Below are 17,156 nucleotides of genomic sequence, written 5' to 3' on the forward strand. Positions count from 1 at the left end.
TATATTTGGCTTCCATCAGGAAAGTATTTTAGGACTTCCCTGGTGGTCCAGTGGTTAAGACTCTGCGTTTCCACTGCAGGGGGTGCGGGTTCGATCCTTGGTTGGGGAACTAAGATCCCGCGTGCCAGGCGGCACGAGCAAAAAATAAAATTAAAAAAAAAAAAAGGTATTTTCTATACAAGGGAAGTCACTGAAGACTAAAAGAGTGCCAGGTCCCTTCCAGCACGGATGTTCCCTAGTGATGTACTGTCCTTTTACCTTCTGTATCAGAGTCACCTCCCTCACTAGGGCTGAATCCAGCGGGGCTTCTCTCCAGGAGAGAAAGAGAAGCAGGAGGAAGATGACGCAACCCTCCTACCTGTTTATGGACCTTAGTGAGCTGCTCCAGGTTATTCTCCAGGAAGGAAATTTTCTGCTTCTGGGCAGCACTGCCTCCTCCCTCGTCGCTGTCCAGCTCTACACTCTGCATCAACACCAAGGGGTCAGCGGGACAGGCCTCCACACTGCCCACCCCCAGTCCCAACATCACATGGATGAGCCGTTCGAAAGAAAACCCCCAATCTTACTAAAGGTTATTCTGAAAGTGAACATGAAGAGTGGTTCTAAAAGTTTAGACTCGACCTTCTTCCCAATTAATTTCCTTGATTGGTATCAAAAGTGTTCTTTCTTTGGACAGCTGACAAAAAAACTTCAAATCTTTTTTTGAGGGATTCAGCTCTCGTTGTGAAATATACCTCTCCCTTACACGCAGGTAGAGGCTTTTCTTTTCAAAAGGAAGTGTTCCAAAACTCATTAAGAAGAACTAGTGTGAAAACATAAGCCCAACAGGACAGGAATAAAGACACAGATGTAGAGAATGGACTTGAGGACACGGGGAGGGGGAAGGGGAAGCTGGGATGAAGTGAAAGAGCGGCATGGACATACATATACTACCAAATGTAAAACCGATAGCTAGTGAGAAGCAGACGCATAGCGCAGGGAGATCAGCTCCGTGCTTTGTGACCACCTAGAGGGGTGGGATAGGGAGGGTGGGAGGGAGGGAGATGCAAGAGGGAGGGGATATGGGGATATATGTATACGTATAGCTGATTCACTCTTATACAGCAGCGACTAACACAACAATGTAAAGCAATTATACTCCAATAAAGATGTTAAAAAAAGAAACAACATAAGCCCAAGACCCAAGTTTCATTTCAAACATCACAAGTGAGATAACAAGTCATCAAGCTGTGGGAAAGTGTCTGTGGTCCCACTGGGAAGTCTCAATGGCCTCTGCTTGTCCCTTCAGCTTCCAATTCCATGAAATTACTTAATGAATCCATCTCAGACTAGTCCTGGCATCTGCGCGCTGTGCTGGATCAACTCTCGAAATTTATCAGGTCTTGAGATTGATAAAAACACTGTTCTCCCAGCACTGCCACACTGAGTGGCCAGATAAGTTGGGAAATACATGTAGAAACACATCCTGGAGTCCCAAAATGGCAAAGCACGCTTGCTTTGTCTCATTATAGAAGAGATCATCACCCTGCTCTTTCTGAGACGTGATGTCTATATGAGCATCTCAAACCTGTCTCTTTGATCTAAATCCGGGGTTCTCAAACCCAGAAGAGGATTTGTTAAAACTCAGATTGCTGGGCCCTACCCTCATCTCCGAGTCAGTGGATCCAGGGTGGGTCTGAGAATTTGCACCTCTAGCAAGTTCCCAGGTGACGTTAGTGCTGCTAGCCAGGTGGCCACACTTTGAGAACCACTGGTCTAGGAATAGGCTCTTCCTAGAGAGTTTTATATCATGAAGTCAGGGAAGTCTGATCTCAAGCTCTGCACCCTCCTTGGAACACCTCCTCCCTCCAACTGAGCCTTTTTGGTTCTTGTCATAACCTCTCTAGTCTCTGTCTCCATCACCTCTGCTCTGGCCTCTCTCTCCTCCCTGGTCCGGGTCCTCCAGTCATTTCTATTTTGATGACGGTGATCACTACCTACCTGCCTGACCAGTGCCACCTTGAAACCTCCCATCATTCTCCACCCTCTTTCCTTGTTTTTATTTCCAGGCCTCCAAGCTCACTAGAATCGTGCTGTCAGGTGCCACGACAAATCCGTGCTCTGACCCTCAGCTGGACGCTCCCACACTGCTCAGCATCCTTTTGTTCGTCCCCAGCAAATCCCCCACAGCTGCCTGGGCCGCCTCTAGTCTCTGTGGGCTTCCCATTCTCTTCCTTCTTCTCCATCGAGCACCTTCTTCTCCACATTAACTGAGAAGGTCAAAGTCTTCAGATGCATCTCTTCCCAGTGTCATATATTTCCCTACGAATATCTCCATCTTGGCTTCTCCACGTCTCCTCTCTGGGAAAGTGGGTCCTTTCCATCTACCAAGCCTAATACATTCCCCTGTACCATCAATTCTGTCTTCTCAGATCCGACTCCATCAGTCACCTCCTCTTTTTTTTTTATAATATATTTCATCCCTTTTCCTTCGCTCCTTCACACAGACCCCCATGCACACACTTTTCTTAAATATACCTTCCGTCCATCCTGTCACACCTCTGGGCACGCCCACTGCCCCTCATCCATCACTTTCAAATATCTTTAAAGCATTTTGCTGTTCCCCCTCCCCCTCCCCCCTCCCAAAACCTCTGCTAGCTGCTCTGGGGGTTCACCGTTCAGTGACTCCCAAGATCACTGTCACTGTGTGTGGCACAAGGACCAAAGCAGCTCAGACTCTGGAGTCACACAGACCTGGATTACAATCCCATCTCTGGCTCTCCCCAGCTGCGTGATCTCGGGAGGTCACGTAACCTCTGAGCCCACCTCCACAGCTGCAAAACAGAACGCTAAGAACCACTTACATGGCTCCTGGGGAGAGCAAACAAGACGCCGGATGCTAAAGTGCTTCGTACACTCTGACCTGGCCCCTCATGGCCTCTTAACAAGCAAAGATGAGGCTCTAGCCCCTGACTTCTACGTTCCTGACATCGTTCACCAGGCTTCAGGGCCACGCCGTCTGATGAGACCCCTCTGGGTTTTCCCTGCAACGCTCAGAGGTTTTCACACTGTGGCCAGATAAATATGCGTTCGTTTGAAAGGATATTGGGTTGGCCCAAAAAGTTCGCTCGGGTTTTTCCATAAAATGTTACGGGAAAAACCCTAATGAACTTCTCTGGCCAACCCAATAACTTCCTTGTACTAAGAAGGAAAAATGTTCCCAAGTATTTTTCCCCCTCCAGCACATTCTTTTAATCACATTCTCTGGCATGAAGTAATTAATTTTTAAGCATAACCAGCCCCGACTTAAGCAAGTGATACTTCAACTGAAAATGATTCGTTCTGGCCAACTTTTCTTCTCAGTCCCATTCACACAAACTAGAACTCACTTTTTTAACCCGGGCGGTCAGATCCTGGACGAAGAGTTTACGGAGGTTGTGCAGAGTCTGTAGCTCTCGAGACTGGAAGAGAAGATTGTTAAAATGCCACTTAAATGAGGGAACACGCTGAATTTACGACACGGCTGGCACCAGACCATCAACCCCAGACAGCTCCATAAAGCTCTGTAAGCCAACCATCGAGGCCATGGGGCTCACCACTTCCTCTGACCTGCCCACCACTCATATCCTCCTCCACCTGGCATCTTCCCACGGGCACCCCAAGGTTCAGAGACTGGGAACTCGAACAATGAAGTGTAAACTAGAACAAAGCCTGCTCGTTTGCTGTGTTTTAAATAGAACCTTTTTTCCCCTTCAACCACAAAAATTCAAAAGTTTTCTCATAAAAATTCCTTGGAGGGCTGTGTTGTACCAGAATGGACTCTTTTTTATTGTGTACATGTTATACAAAATGCTGACAAATTTAAATGAAAAGTTAGCCACAGTTTCTCCCACCCTAACTGACCGACATTTTTCACGTTTCCACACCCCTCTGGCCGTGGTCCATATGCTCCTTTGCTTTACATCACTGAGCTTATGGACTTTCCACCTGGGTGACCCTGGGCAACTTATCTAACCTTTCTGTGCCTCAGCTTTCTTATTTGTAACATGAGGATAAAAATAGTAGTTGTCTCTGTTATATCCTTATCCTCTGAGATAAGGATCATCTCACTGAAGCTGTTATCAAGCTTCAGTGAGATGATCCTTATGAAACTCTTACAACCATTTCTGACACATAGTAAGCATTCAATAAATATTCGCTAGTATTAATGTACTGATGCATCATATTTGACAGACATTTCTTCATTAGACTTCTATTGCTTCCTTTGGTTGTTGTTACAACTTTCATGAAATTAACTTCTTGGGAGCATTTTTTTCCTTCATTTTGGAGTCTTTTCTACTAATGAACCCATAGGAATTAGATTGCTAAGACAAAGGTCTAAGTCAAATCTGGTGATCTCTGTTTAACAAAATCAGAAAACCAAAATATTTCCTTCCATTCAAGTCTCCGTGTATTTACCACAGGACGTACGACTAGTTCCCTTAAAAATATTTTCCCATAAGGAGAGAAACACACTCACATTTGTTTTTCAGTTTGTCTAAATTGACCTACTCTAACACAGAATGTCAAGGGATGGAGCTCACACAAGTTCACAGAAAAAAGGAAGAAACAGGCTCTAGAGCCATGGAAATAATAAGTTTCTTGAATAAAGGTTCTATGTTAATTTAAGGTCAAATTACTGGGTCCAATTCCATAATTGAGTTGAAATAAAAAGCACCTGAAGTCAATTGATTCCTCAGATGAGGCAAATTACTTTCTGCAGGGGGCCAAGCGGGCCTGCTGTCAGGAACGCCGTGCACGCGGTGCGTGCCCAGAGCTGAGCCACCGGCCGGCAGGTGCAGGGGGGCTGCTCCGAGCTCTCAGTGTTGTAGCTGTGCTGCCTGTGCCCCTGCCCGAGGGAGCTCGGCCTCGGCCCCCTGCTCTGCGAGCTCTCTCTCCCGCTTCAGGGATTTCATTACTGATTGAACTATAATCACAGTAAATACTTTCCATGAAAAACGCCACCACCCTGCAGGGACATGAGAAGAGAAGACCCGGGTGTCTTGTCAAAGGGCCAGGCGATTCTTCCAGGCCGAGCACCAAATAATCCAGAGTCCGGAGTTTGGCGACTTTCTCTCCTTACTGTTTGTTTTTAGGTAACTTCAAGAAACAGTTTAGGAGGGGCAGTTCAAGGCCTTGGAAACAGTTGATAAGTTGCACATGAATGCCTGCGTAACCCCATTTTGGCCTCCTGGGGCAATCAATTTTCCTCCATCGTATCCATTAGCATTCCTTCACCCACCCCGATTCCCTTCCCTTGTGAAGTCAGTCACAAGCCTTTCCTGGCACGGACGCTGCCCTCTGTGTAAAAGCCCAGGGCTCAGCTTCCTGTCACGGGGGACAGCGAGGGTGTGACCAGAGACGTGGGGACACAAGGCCCATCAACGCAGCAGGAGAGGTCCAGCCCCAGAGCCCACACAAAGTGTCCTATTAAAGCCAGATGGCTTCCCGGGACCCCAGAGACGTCCCCACTGGCTGGTTGGCCTTTCCCAACATCGCCCCCTGGAGTGGGCTTCACAGACTACAACCCCTGGGTGGCAGGTCCCACCCGGGCCTGTCCAGACAGTCCAGGAGGCAGCGCAGGCCTAGGGCTAAGGGGGGCTCAGGAAGGGTCAGCCAAGGACAGCAGGCCTGCCCCTGAGGAACACTGACAGCTTGGGGAGGATGTGATGGAAGGATAAGTAAAAACACCCACGTCTGGAATGGCACAGACCGTGGGGTTCCAGTTTGGGAATTGAAAGCGTGTGTGTGCGTGATGTGTGTGGACGGGCAGTGAGGGCTGCAGAGGGAACGTGGGAGGCTGTGTCAGTGGGTCCGTCCACGTGTGAGGGACCAAGTGTGTTGTGTGAGCATGTGTGTGTGGTAGGGGGGCTGGGGAGAATGGATGTGAGGGTGGGAACATAGGTGAGTGGGCTGGGCGGGGAGGTGGGGGAAGGAGAACCAGTGGAGGAGGCTAGTGAGGAAAATGTGTTGTTAAAAATGTATTCAGTGGACTTCCCTGGTGGCGCAGCGGTTAAGAATCTGCCTGCCAGTGCAGGGGACACGGGTTCAAGCCCTGGTCCGGGAAGATCCCACATGCCGTGCAGCAACTAGGTCTGTGAGCCACAACTACTGAGCCTGCACTCTAGAGCCTGTGTGCCACAACTGCTGAAGCCTGTGTGCCTGGAGCCCGTGCTCCACAACAAGAGAGGCACCGCAACGAGAAGCCTGTGCACTGCGGCGAGGAGTGGCCCCCGCTCGCTGCAACTAGAGAAATCTGCGTGCAGCGACGAAGACCCAACACAGCCAAAAATATAAATAAATAAATAAATAAATAAATAAATAAACATGTATTCAGTGGACTTCCCTGGAGGTCCAGTGATTAGGGCTCCGTGCTTCCACTGCAGGGGGCATGGGTTCGATCCCTGGTCAGGGAACTAAGATCCCACAAGTCGCTCAGTGAGGCCAAAACAAAACAAAACAAAAAAACATTCAAAAGGGCAAAAGAACATGCTCATGAGTGAGTGTGAAAGACAGAAAGCTTGTGAGTCTGGGAGAGAGTTAGCACGTGGGGTGAGTGTGTGTGAGTGGACATGAGGGAGGGTGTGAGAGTGAATGAGCAGAAGTGTGAGTGTGCCAATGAGGAAGTGTGGATGGTCACTAATGAGTGTGAATGTGTGTGTCAGCATGTTATGGGGTGTGCTGGGCGAGTGTGTAAGAATTTGTGAGTGGATGAACACAGGCGTGCGAATGTGAATGTGAGGGCCTGTGGGTGGGAGTGTGTGTGAAGATGTGTGTGTGAGAAAGAATAAGTGATTGTGCCTGAGCGTGGGTGAGGCCGTGAGAGAGAGAGGGGTGAAGAGTGAGCTTCTGGGTGTGGGCATGGAAGGTGTGTGTGCTGCGTGAGAGCGTGCATGAGAGAGTGCGAGGGTGTAAAGGAAGAAAAGATACTGAAATATTGATCTCTGGCTGGTGGGAATACAGTGACATTTTAATGTGCAATATATTTCTGAATTGTTGTAATTATCTATGATTATGGGTACCACTTCTCCAGGAGAACAGATGTGGAGGAAGCAACTTCATGGCTTCATTTCTGTTTCCCCTCCAGCCGCCCTGTCCACCGTCTTCTCCACCAGGCTCAAAAGGCCCAACTTCCTGTGAACAGTCATCCTACTTCTGTCCCGAACGGCTGGTGCCCTCCCAGCCCACACCTGGCTTTAAGGAGCAGCTAACGCTGGCCCAGCGGCCAGAGTGCAGCCTCGGGTCCAGCCCTGATCAACCACTTGCCTCCAGTCTGGGGTCACCGAGTTCTTGGATTCAGGCTCAGTCCCACATAAATTCCCAGGATGTGGGAATGAAATCAGAATGCATGACTGTATGTAAACAACAGTTTCTCTCTGTTGTCATGTCATGTGAAATGACTCGACATGTTTTCACCAAATTGAGACTATTTGGGGTGTCTGTCTTCAAACACAGGCTGCGTGGCATTTTGAAGGGCTCTTGAGAGCCCTCGGAGCCAGGCAGCTACCCCCCAGGGCAACTGAGACAGAAGTTGACCAGAGGAGACAAACCCAATGAAAGCACAGAGAAAACTAACCAGGATCTCAGATGGTGAGCCCTTCTTCCAAAGGGAAGTAGATCTGTCACTCTTCTGCCCCAAACCCTGCAGGTCCCAAGGCCCTACCTGGCCTGCACCTCCTCTGGCCTTGACCTCTCTGTGCCTACCTCCTGCCTTCCCCCCTTCTCTTGGTCACATACACATTGACCTCCCTGTTGTACCCCAACATGCCTGCCACGGGCTGACCTCAGGGCCTTGGCACTGGCTGCTGCCTCTCCTGGAAGGCTCCTCCCCCGGACATCCCCATGGCTCCTTCTTTTACCTGCTTCAAGTTCCTGCTTAAATGTCACCTCCCAGTGGGGCCACCCCAAACCAGTACCCCTGCACTTTCTATAACCATCTAATGGAGGTCATGATCTACATCCTTATTTCTCACTGTCTGTCTCCCCCAGGTGAAAGACAGCTTCACAAGGGCCAGCATCTTAACTCTGTTTTGTACTGATGCAACTCAAGCACCTAAAAGCATGCCAGCCCTCAGCAGGTGATCAATAAATATCCACTGATTGTTGCATGGAAGTAAGTCACAACATACAGAGGCTGTAAAATTGCAGGCACTGATTTGAGTTTAAATCTCAGTCAGGGCTCCATGGTTACAGTCTTAAGGATGGATGGATGGATGGATGGATGGATGGATGGATGGATGGATGGATGGATGGTTGGTTGGTTATTCACTCTGTTAAGACCAGGGGAATAAATTCTACAGCTCTCATGTTTCCATAGGAAGTTTTATGTTTAAAATGATATTCAAGAAAGGCATGCACAAATAAAATTTTAGAAGAAACAAATTCAAAAGATCATAAACCAATCTGGTCTCTGAGACTAAAATGAGTTGGGAAACACATCAACATACCACTGTCTCCTCCAGCCCTTTGAGGTCCTCTCTGGCTTGTTCTCTTTTATCATTGAGCAATCTAAAAAACAGAAAGGAACTGTGAACCACCAAAGGGGCATCAGAGATTCTTACAGATACCATCTGCATCTGCAGATAAGTCAACAAAACAAACCAACTCACCCAAACGGCCACGGTCTGTTTTTAAATTGGCCTGACCTAACCTGAATATTTGGGTATCTGAATCACCAAAGCAGACTTTTTAAGACTTTGCAGGGTGGTGGGGGGACTTCCCTGGCAGTCCAGTGGTTAAGACTCTGCGCTTCCACTGCAGGGGGCATGGGTCCGGTTCCTGGTCCCTGGTCAGGGAACTAAGATCCCGCGTGCCGTGCAGTTGGCAAAAAAAAAAAAAAAAAAAAAAAACTTCGAGAGGATGAGAGAAAACAGAGGAAATATTTAAAGCACACTCACAAGAGCTTTTCCAGTTTCATTTCTCTCTCTTGGTCCTCTATTTTCAGCTTGTTATAATCAGAACTGAGCTTCTCCTGTTCCAGTTGCAGTTTCTGATTCAAACTGAAATGGAGAGGAAAAAGCAATACATTCCACATCAGCCTGAAATTCTGAGTCATGCTGCTAAAGACGTGGTTCTGTTCTAACCCCATTAGCCCTGTGCAATAAAGGCGGCAATTCTGGAAGATTTGGAGGGATCACAGAACAACCTCACAGCTTCCTCCCTGCCCAAGTGAAAATGAAATTTCTGGGAACATCTAAGAGGCATGAAACATAAGGCTTTAATAATGTATTTATAGTTGGCTTGCGCAAGAGCTTTGGGAGGGAAAATAATGAGATGGGAAAGGGGCCGATATTTTAAAACAGAAAAACAGAGCCCAGTGAGAGTTCTGCTTTTCTGCCCTACAGATGGTACATACGCACTCCCAGAACCTTATTTGGCCACTTTGACCTTCCCTTCCTCTCTGGTCTGACGCTCCAAAAACACCCCCTAAATCCAAATCCCTAGCTGACACAGGGACAGTTCTGTTCTGTGAAGTCTTGGGGGCGAAAGGGGGCAGTGGGCAGAGAGGGGAAACGCAAAGAAAGTCCAGGGGCTGTTGCAAAAAAGAAACTCACCATCCAGTTGGGGGTATTTGGTCACCATTTATATCAGCCCGGTCCTTATAAAACCTTTCATACGGCCATGCCTACATGACTGTAGACAACAGATTATACACTCTCTGAAGGAAAACCCATGTGAAACGCAAAGGCCAAGGAAATGTCCCCACTTGTCAACTGACTCAGAGACCCTCCATCTCTCTCACCTTCCTTCCCTCCCCTCCCCTTCCAGCTGAACAATCTGAGGGTGATTCATCAACATAACAAATAAGAGTCACACTTACAGGGGAAAGCTCAGCATAAGTGGGAGCATGGGGGTGGACCAAAAGAAGGGGAGAGGCGATGCTACGTGCTTTCCTAGGGAGACTGTGCACAGAGCCCCATCACAGCATTTACATTTTTGCTTTTAAAATGCAAATGGGCTGTGTGAGTATCTCACACGGACATTGAGAGAGAATTAAACTCCAACTCCAGTTTGATTCTTGTTTAGCAGCGTGACCCTAAGGAAATCATTTAATCTTGCTTCCCATCTAGCAATGTTTCTTCATCTATAGAAACAGAGAGGAGGGAACCTTGAGTCTGGACCTGGGGTGGCGGGGAGGAGGAAGACAGGGGAGGAGGGTGTCAGTGGGTCGAAGTGTATTTCAATATAATTGGTTTTCTTATGTCTTTAATTGGGGGCATCTAAACACAGCCTGGGGACTTGTGTTGATGACGCGGGAAAGTGAGAGGAGTGGGGAGGGATAATTGCTGAGCAGGGGGCTCTTCAGCAGCTACAACAGGAGAATGGCCTTGAGCCCAGCTGCAATGCCCTCGAGCACAGACAGACACACAACAGCACGGGTCCCTAAGGCGTGTGCCCCTGCGAGCAGGTGTCTCTGGGGTGTGCAGTGTTCAGGTATGTATTGGGCTGGGGCAGCGGGAGCTGACTGTCTTCTCTGGAGCATTTCTTAACCCATCAGAAACCCTGAATCAGAAGCAATTCAGGGTCTTTGGGGGTCTTTTTCATCCTCTCATAGGAACAGCATCCCCACCTTCTGAGGTATGCGTCTGCCCAGCTGAATCACCAACGTGCCCCTGCTCCACGGGGACCAGGCAGGGCAGCTGGACCCGCCTGCCACCTGCCCACCAGAGCCCCCGGAGGCTCGGCTCCAGTTGGGGAGCAGACCGCAGAAGCATCACGTCCAGCTTGCTGAGGCACCGGGGCAGAGCCCAGGGTCCATGGGGCGGGGAAAGCAGAGACCTCCAGGCTGGCCCAGGGGCCGTGTCTGCCCCAACGCCCCACGAGCCCCCAGGCCAACTCACTCCCGAATCTCATCGATGATTTTCTGCTTCTCCTCGATTTCATCTCGGAGTCTGGACAGCTGCTTCTGATGAGCTTCCCGGTGGCTCTCCATCTGCTGCTCCAGCGCCTTCTGCAACCCAGGCCGGGAGAAATGTATCAGCCGCTCGTTGGCTCTCAGCCGGCTCTGTGACAAAGCCCTTGTTCGCTGTCTCCTACCCCATATCCCTCAGCTGTCAGATCCCCAAACCGGGGCCCTCGGAACCCACCGTGCTTTACAGGGATAACAAAACTCAAGGATCTGTTATAAAACTGAGTGGTCCCTACGGGCAAATTAGCCCATTCCATGAGTAAAGGGTCTCCCCTGACCTTCTATAGCTCATCTGAGCCACACGGCTTCTCTCGCCAGGTCAGTCAGAGGGCATGGACCTCTTACCACCTGGGTGACCTCAGACAAGCCATGGAACCTGTGGGGGTTGCACTTCCTCACCGTAAAATGTAGATAATTTCCCGGCCCTGCCCACAGCATGGATTTACAGTGCTAGTCAAAGGAGGCCTTTCCACCAAAGTGACGCAGACCCAGGAGAGGGGTTTGCCTAAAGCTAATCAAAAGTTCCACATTTTCTCCTATTTCATTGTATCCACCTAAAAATCTTATTTCCCAATCATCTTTCCCACTTTTCCTTTTCTGTTTAAAATGTGACCAAAAATAAAGATCTCTATGTTTAAGATGAAAACTCAAATTTGGGCTGTTTCGGGCGACCATTCCTGCAGAAGTTGTGCCAAGTGGCCCCATGCAGTGACTGGAAGGTGTGCCCTCTCCTTCCTCGTCATGAACGGGAAGAGAAATGTACCAACACAACATAACTACTATCTACAGACACCTCGGGATTCCTGGACACCTCCACCTCCATCTCATTGCTAAGCCCAGCCACACTCTGCGAGCAGCTCTGATGCCCAGCCCCAGTCCCCACCCGCCTCCCTCCTACCCTGCCACACACATCTCCGAAGGAGTTGGATTTTCCTAGATCAGGCAAATCCAGTCCAAACATGGGCTGGGCTTCTGGAAGGGGCTGCACACACACCTTCATTTCCTCAGCGTCCTGCAGCCGGGTCAGATGTTCCTTTTCTTTATCCTGGAAGCTGACTTCATGCATTTTTTCTGTTTTGAATTTTAAACGATGATTTAAGATTTAACTGGCAGGACTCACATCCAAAAGTAAAAATTAGAAAACGAAAAAAGAATGGGGTGAAACATCAGCTTATCTAACCAATTACAACCGTGGTAGAAAGGAACGTGCCTCTGAAGGAGGACTTCTGGCTTTTTAAATCAAGGCTGATCTCTCCTGGGAGATTATCGAAGTCCCTTGGGGACAGTGGCGATTGGAGGGGAAGTGCTAACTTGGAGCGGGTTACGCTGCAGCTGACCTAGCTGTCACCTCACGCCTCGGAGGACTGGTTCCCCGCCAGGCCTGGTGAGCTACTCCTGGGCAGCACACGTAAACGTGCTTTGTCAATGGTAATGCGCTGTGCTAATATTAGTGGTGTTTGGATTCGCGCCACTATTAGAGTTTCGGAAAGAGCTAATTTACCTCCCATGGTATTCTCTAAGAATCTGGAGCAGGAAAACAACCTAAGGATAGGCACAAAGAAAATAGAAATATAAAAGGACACCCTCCAGACTAAACAGGAAGGCCACGCCTCGTACTGGGGGCAGGGCTGTTATGTGGCACACCTCTGGGAGGGAGGGACAAGTCCCATCCTATTCTTGGTCAGTGGCCCTCCCTGAGCACAGCCCGAGGTGGAGGGAGCAAGAGCGTTTGGGACAGTGACATTCAAGTCATTAGGTATTCTCTCTAGTCTGTTTCACTTCATTTCAGCTCTTCTTGCTTTGATTCCATTTCCACTCAGTGGCACCACTGCAGAAGCCATTTACCAGAGGGAAAAGTTCTTTTCCATGTCAAGTTTTGGGTGGAGCATTCTGTTCCTAACACCCCCTATGACATAAAGAAAACCTTACAAGGTCAAAGCGGGGGTGAGTGTGCTCTCTTTCATCGTTAATTTACTTTGGCATTTGAAGTAACATGTATTTACTGGGCAAATGACTCTACAACAATAAAGGACATTAAAAAGGATAGCATCATCGCCAATCCTATTATCCTATCAAAACCATTTCCTTTCAAATATTAATTTACAGGCCTTGGGACATAAGCATCTATTGATTTTTAAATGTTATAACCACAGTAAAGACGAAATGACATATTAGGATGTTTAATCTAATGCATTATAAGCACTGCTGCATGGCCTTCATCTCCAAGATGAAAAAAATTGTTCTTTTAAACAACATACCATAGTTCATTTAACTCTTGGACATTTAGGTGGCTTCCTTTCTTTTTTTTTTTCACTAATATAAATAATTCTGCAATGAATATAGGAGATTTGAGGAGCAAAAGGTATGAGAAGTGTTAGAATTATTAATATGTATTTTCAAAATGCTTTCCAAAGGGACTCTACCAGTTTTCGTTGCAACTCATAATATGATCTGTATGTTCCCGTTTCACCACAACACCTACATTCTTAATCCTGTTCTGATTTCTACATTTCTAGTCATTTCTCTCAAATCTCTTCTATTTATTCACATTTATTGAGTGCTTCCTATGTGTTGGGCACTTCCCTCAACAAAGGGGGTCAGGAGACTGCCTGGCAAAGGAAGAGCTTGTTCAAAGGATGAGGGATGGGGCTTCCCTGGTGGCGCAGTGGTTGAGGGTCTGCCTGCCGATGCAGGGGACACGGGTTCGTGCCCCGGTCCGGGAGGATCCCACATGCCGCGGAGCGGCTGGGCCCGTGAGCCATGGCCGCTGAGCCTGCGCGTCCGGAGCCTGTGCTCCGCAACGGGAGAGGCCACAACAGTGAGAGGCCCGCGTACCGCAAAAAAAAAAAAAAAAAGGATGGGGGATGCAGGTAAGCCATGGGTGCAAGTTCAGGCTTTATATTAAGAGCAACAGGACACCAGGGAAGGGTCAGAGGCCTGGGGTTGGACACGAGGTAGAACTTGATTTTGGAATCCTCCTTTGGAATACAGCACAGTGGTCAGCCTAGAGCAGGCTGGAGATGAGCTCCTCAGTAGATGGATGTGGCCATAATTCTTAACTAGGATTAACGACAGCGACAGTGAAGACGGAGAAGAGCAGAACCAGAGAAGCCCCTGGCAGGTCGAATGGACAGGCCTTGGGGACAGACTGGACGCAGGAGGTAAAGAAGGGAGAGGATTCTGACTTGAACAGCAGGGTGGACTGAGGGAAAATGGCAAGAGGAGCACATATGGGGTGGGGGCAGTCTTCTAGACGTTTCTCTCCCCTCCCCGCCCCTGCCCAATTATGCCATTGTTTTCAGTAGACCTAGAAATGCTTTAATCGAGCAGAATTAAACATCATGAGTCCAGCCAACCAGACAGTGATTTAGGCTGAGAGTCAGACACCTGCAAAGTGGTCAGTTACTCACCTTGGGCTCGGAGCTTGGCCAGTTCTTCACTGAGCGAGTCTTGGGACTCTTCCAGCTGCCTCCTCTTCTGCTCCATGTTCTGCATGTAGTCTGTCAGGGATTTGATCTTGGCTTCATGCTTTAAACAAGCGAACAGATAAAAGGGAGCAGTGAAGGACTAGCAAGTGGCCATCCTGGCTCGCCCGGGACTGTCTGATGGGACAACGCAAGACAGGAGGAGTTCTTGAGTCCTTTTTCTGAGTCCCAGCACCCAAATGGTGCATATTCTGCCCTTTGTTTGGGATCTGTCCTTTTTCTTCCATGTGCTTCTCTGCTTCGTTCCCCACAGACCCACTCATGGCCGTGCCCTTCCTCACTGTCCTCTTAAGTGAGATACCAAAGCCCAAGCTGCTTTTCCTCCTTACAGAAAACAGAGTGTGCTGGAGAGAAAGGGACTGGGAAAACGTCCAGGCTGAGGGCTTCGTTCTTTGAAACTGCACCTCTGGATTTCTTCTTTGGAACTCAAATATGATGTCTTTTCTTTTTCTGTCTCTCAAACGCACCGATTCCTGTCTCGGGGACTTTGCGTTTACATTTTCCTCTCCCTAGGAAGCTCTCCCCAGCACCCTCCCAGCCATGGTCCTGGCTGGACCCTTATCACTCAGGCCCCGACATTTTCTTATAGCACCTAACTTTTGCTTGATTTATCTATTTTTTTTCTACTTGTTAGCTCCATGAAAATAGAGAGTTAATAAATAATAATGGTGTGAATGAATGAATGAGAGCTCGTGACTGACTAGGGACAGTAGTCACTTCTAGGCAGATGGAAATATGCAAACACTCCCTGCTCCAGATCTACAGGGTTCATATTTAGGCAGGAACACTCTGGAGACTGAGCTCTAATCTAACGAAATAACCTCTGGGAAATGGGACCCTGTTGGAGCAGTTGTTTTATAAGCATAGCTTTTGGTGACAAGGATGAGTGTAAACAAAGGAGATAACAGCATTTTAGCTGGAAATATTTTGTCAGATTCCTTAGATCATGTCAGAAAATAAAGAGCCAAGATTTCTCTTACTTTTGAACCCCAGGCAATTATGGCTGAATCTTTGGCTTTATGTAAATTGTAGCAGAGTACAAAATAGCACCTAATGGAAAACTGTATTTGTTGCTAATGCAGAAAGCACTGTCTAACTAAAACCGCCCTAATATTCTTGACTCTGATCTCATATACCCTGAGTGAGTGTCACTCTAAGATCTGGGCAACTGTCCTGGGCCCTACACTTTAGAGCACCCCACTTGGGCGGTCCTCTGGCTGCATCCCACTCCACTGAGCAAAGTTCATATGCCAAGGGAGCATGCCCACCTGGAGCCCACATCCTCTTCTAGACCACAGTGAGTCTGGGAAACTAGAAACTCCTTACTCCAATGGCCCTAAGGCCACTCCCAGGACCAGCAGTGCAGCTCCCATCATCCATTTATATAGATTACAGCTGACCCAGTTACACATTTCCATCAGTTCACAGAACGTGCAGAAGGGACTCGACGTGGACATGGAGGCTGGTACATCCAGATGGAAGGAGAGACACTGGGCTGCAGGCCGCAGGGCCTCTGTCTGTGCTCTTGCCTTGGCCTCCAAATATTAGGGGCCTCCGGAAGCACATGCTCTCAGTGTAACAGGTGATCTGGAAATCAGACTTGAGGTGTACCATGTCCTAATGTTTAGTGTTTTTCCTCTCAACTTCCACAAATTATAAAAATGTCAAACAGTAAAGCAAATACAGAAAAAGTAGTATAAATTTCACCCATGAACCACTCTAATTTATTAACCATGTCCCCCTAGATTCCTGGTCTTATCTATATGAATGCATATTTTGCCAAGTTGCAAGGCATAGCATAGATCTGTAACTCAGCATTTTCATTTTTACTTAACTTTATATAATTATACTTTCCAAATGACTGGTTTTTATCAGTTTTTTGTAAGAGCTGCATAAATCCTTCCATGTCACTTTATGTTATTAGTCTCTCAATAGATAGTTGCCTATTTTATTTAATTAAAATGAAAGTAATACTGCACTAAACATCTTCCATATAAATGCTAATAATTTTAATCAGGGAATGATAATACCATATGAAATGAAAAATTTTCATTTTCATTATCAATGAAAAATGCTATAAGTGAAATTACTGGACCAAAGTATACTTACATTTTTATGGTTTTTGATTCCCAAAGTCCTTTCCAAATGGACTGACCAAATTATACTTTTCTCAATAAGTTTCACTATCACACACCAGCACTGAATAATCTCTTAAATATTAATACATCTTTGCTTATTATGTTATTTATAAAATGGAAACTTGATGTTTAATTTGCATCCCTTAGACGATTATGGTAGGAGACAAGGAGATGGTTCTATGATGACACACCCCTATGTTTAAAAGCGTACAGGATGAAGTATGCTTTTGTCTGTTTCTCAGCACTGTCTGATGCGCCACTCCATACTGGTCTCTGTTTACCTCAAATGACTTCAGCTGTTTTAATACCTGGGCTAAGGCAGTGAGTAGCACACACTGGACCACTCACAGAAGCCTCAAGCCCAAACACCAAGCTCAGGTATCAGTGGCAGGTCAGAAACGAGGCTGCTATTTTCTGAAACCACCTTACTAAAATGAAAATACCCTTCTAATGGAAGAAGAGTAGCCTTACTCATTGAGGGGATGACATATGCCCCAGGAGCTTGAAGATTCCTTCAAGGCTTTGAGTTCACACACAGTTTGGTTTGAGTCCCAGCTCCGCCTTTCACTGGCTATATGAGTTTGGACAGTATATTTAACCTTTCAA

General features: G+C 47.5%; 1 protein-coding gene across 1 annotated transcript in view; it reads right to left on the reverse strand.

Moving 5' to 3' along the window:
- Nucleotides 1-17,156, reverse strand: part of KIF5C (kinesin family member 5C) — a 163,193-nt gene that overhangs the window by 17,627 nt on the left and 128,410 nt on the right. The window contains exons 17-23 of the mRNA XM_060151509.1: nt 14,338-14,455; nt 11,922-11,998; nt 10,860-10,969; nt 8,916-9,017; nt 8,466-8,526; nt 3,369-3,440; nt 359-463 (exon numbers count right to left, since the gene is read on the reverse strand). Coding sequence (XP_060007492.1) covers nt 359-463; nt 3,369-3,440; nt 8,466-8,526; nt 8,916-9,017; nt 10,860-10,969; nt 11,922-11,998; nt 14,338-14,455 — 645 coding nt within the window. The remainder of the gene's footprint in view (nt 1-358; nt 464-3,368; nt 3,441-8,465; nt 8,527-8,915; nt 9,018-10,859; nt 10,970-11,921; nt 11,999-14,337; nt 14,456-17,156) is intronic.

This window comes from Lagenorhynchus albirostris, chromosome 6 (genome assembly GCF_949774975.1).
Source record: "Lagenorhynchus albirostris chromosome 6, mLagAlb1.1, whole genome shotgun sequence".
Lineage (NCBI taxonomy): Eukaryota > Metazoa > Chordata > Mammalia > Artiodactyla > Delphinidae > Lagenorhynchus > Lagenorhynchus albirostris.